The sequence below is a fragment of the Corapipo altera genome, unplaced genomic scaffold (assembly GCF_003945725.1).
Source record: "Corapipo altera isolate COAL_440 unplaced genomic scaffold, ASM394572v1 326, whole genome shotgun sequence".
NCBI classification, from domain to species: domain Eukaryota; kingdom Metazoa; phylum Chordata; class Aves; order Passeriformes; family Pipridae; genus Corapipo; species Corapipo altera.
The window spans coordinates 1,878,850-1,881,165 of record NW_020884945.1 but is presented as its reverse complement, the minus strand read 5'-3'; the positions used below and the strand labels follow the sequence as shown (position 1 = coordinate 1,881,165).

General features: G+C 51.1%; 1 protein-coding gene across 2 annotated transcripts in view; it reads right to left on the bottom strand.

Annotated features, from left to right (window-relative positions):
* The window catches only part of ATRX (ATRX, chromatin remodeler), a 78,661-nt gene extending 78,554 nt beyond the window's left edge, over positions 1-107 (bottom strand). For both annotated transcript variants that reach the window (XM_027662455.1, XM_027662456.1), the window contains exon 1: positions 1-107. In XM_027662455.1, the coding sequence (XP_027518256.1) occupies positions 1-18 (18 nt within the window). In that variant the 5' untranslated portion in view covers positions 19-107.
* Between the last annotated feature and the right edge of the window lie 2,209 nt (positions 108-2,316).

The following is a 2,316-nucleotide window of genomic DNA, read 5'->3' as shown; positions in this document are numbered from 1 at the left end:
CACGGGCTCTGCGGTCATGACTCCGCCGCCGCTGCTCGGAGCGGAGCGACCGCCCGGGCCGGGGCCGCGCTCAGGCGCTGGGCGCAGACAAAGCCGCGGCCGCCGCCATCGCCAGCGCCGCCGCCATCTTATCGGAGTGAGCCCCGCGGGCCGGCCTCCGCCGCCGGCCTCCGCCGACAGCGCCCATTGGCTCACGGCCGCCCACTGCTATTTTCTGATTGGGTGGCGCCGCGCCGACTGTTGCTAGGGTAGTTTACGTCACCGTCCCAACCTTTCCTGCACTGATTGGCTGAGAGGGAGCTGACGTCACGGTGGCGTCACGAAGCGGGGCCCGTGACGTCATTTCGCACCAAAGTGCATTGCCCCCTGTGCCCAGCAGGGGGCCCGGCCCGGCCCCGGACGGGATGGACACGGGGACAGAGCTGGTGTCAACGGGAGCCACTGCAGCACAGAGGCCACCGGGGCCACTCTGCAACACCCACGCAGCTGTAGCGAGTGAATCACCGCGGTAAAACACAGCACCCGCACAAAGAGTAACACAGTTACTCAGGGTTAGAGCCCCAACTCCAGTAACAGCCCCAGAGCGATCCTCCTCCTCAACAGGGATCATGCTCAGCCTCTTCAGGGGTCACCTGAGTGACCCTCTTCCTCCATGGGGATCACAAGAATGACCCTTGGTTCCTGCAGAGATCACCAAAATGACCCTCCTCCTCCATGGGGATCACAAGAATGACCCTCTCCCCTGCGGGGATCGATCAACCATTGCACTCACAGCTCAGCAGGACATGAACCCAGGACATGAAGCTTGGGAGGAAAGTTCCCCAAGTAGAGACAGCCAGACTGGGGTGATGTGACCGACACTGAGAACGGCCGAGGTCTCACCTGAGCAGCCCCAAGTCTCCCCTCCTGCTGCAGCCTCAGCCCACCTTGGCTACGTTTTTCTTTAAACAGACAAGGAAACCCATCCTTGGCAGCTTCACCTGAGTACCCCAAGACCATCGTCCCTGCTGGTACCAGCAGCTTCTACACTCCTGTCAGATGTTATGTGTGAAAGGAGGGGGATTGGAATACAGCCCTATTCCAAGAGAAAGCAGTCACAGACTTTCGTGAGAAGGTGACCAGACTCCACTGGCTGAGGTTTTGTGAGAAATTCCATCTCCCCACACGACCAAACCAGAACGAACCACCAAAACCACGTCCAGTATCACACAGAATCTGAAGGAGGTGACAAGTATTATTCATTTTATAAAGAAAACCAGTTTTGAAAATTAATTAATTTTTCTGCAGAAACTAAAGAAAAACTAGAATGTACCAACTCGCCTGTGTTCATAAAGCAGTGTATGAAACATAAGAAAACATCCAAGCAAATCATCCTTAAACACCCGTTTCATTTGCAGAGGCAACAATATCAGAATCAATAGCACTTTCACACCTCAGCACGTACAAGCTCACACGTTCCAGGGAGATTCTACAAATGGGTCTAACCACAATTCGCGTTAGAAATGTAACATTTTACCCAAGAGCTACATCCTGTAATTGCAATTTAGTAATACCAGAGGTTTAACTGCAGCTTTGTTACCAAACTTACCCCGTGGCCAATGCTACGCTTGGAGAAGACCAAATGTTGCCTGCATTCTCACTCAGTTTCAGAAGGAAAAAACTAAATCCCTGTTAACTGACTGCTGCAAATTCCATCACAAATTGCCACCAGTCAGATGAAGGAAACCGGAAGCATTACCTGGTCTTAGCTCTGCATTAGGATTCCAACTGTGTGATTGAAATAAGAACACAAAACATTCATTTTCCTCCTCAAGGGATTTAGTCCATAATGCTGACAAATATCTGACTGATTAAGCATAACAACACAGCTTCATTACTATTACTCTGCAATATTTTATTCCTCTACTATTTCCTTGGGAGATGGAAGAAGGTATTTGAAAGCAGTTTAAAGCCCATATTTAATTGTCTCCAATTCATACCTTATATCTGAAGTCACACATGAAAAAGGGATCCTAACATGAGAAAAGGTTTGAGATAAAAGTGGAAATGTTTCCATCTCCCAGCAATTACTCCAGTAGACAAACCCTGACATTGTCAGGAGGTTGTCAAAAACCAGAAGGTAGAAGCACACTGAAGGCCATGGGACAGATACCAAGTGCATCTGTAGGGAAACACTTTGCCCATCCACCAGGCCTCCACCCAGCTAAGTTTGCCCAGCACACAGGACCCCCTTCCCCCAGCACTCCCACACTGCTGCCTGCTCCAGCAGACCTTGGAGAACCAGGAATCACAGCTCAGTTTTCAGGACAAACCAAG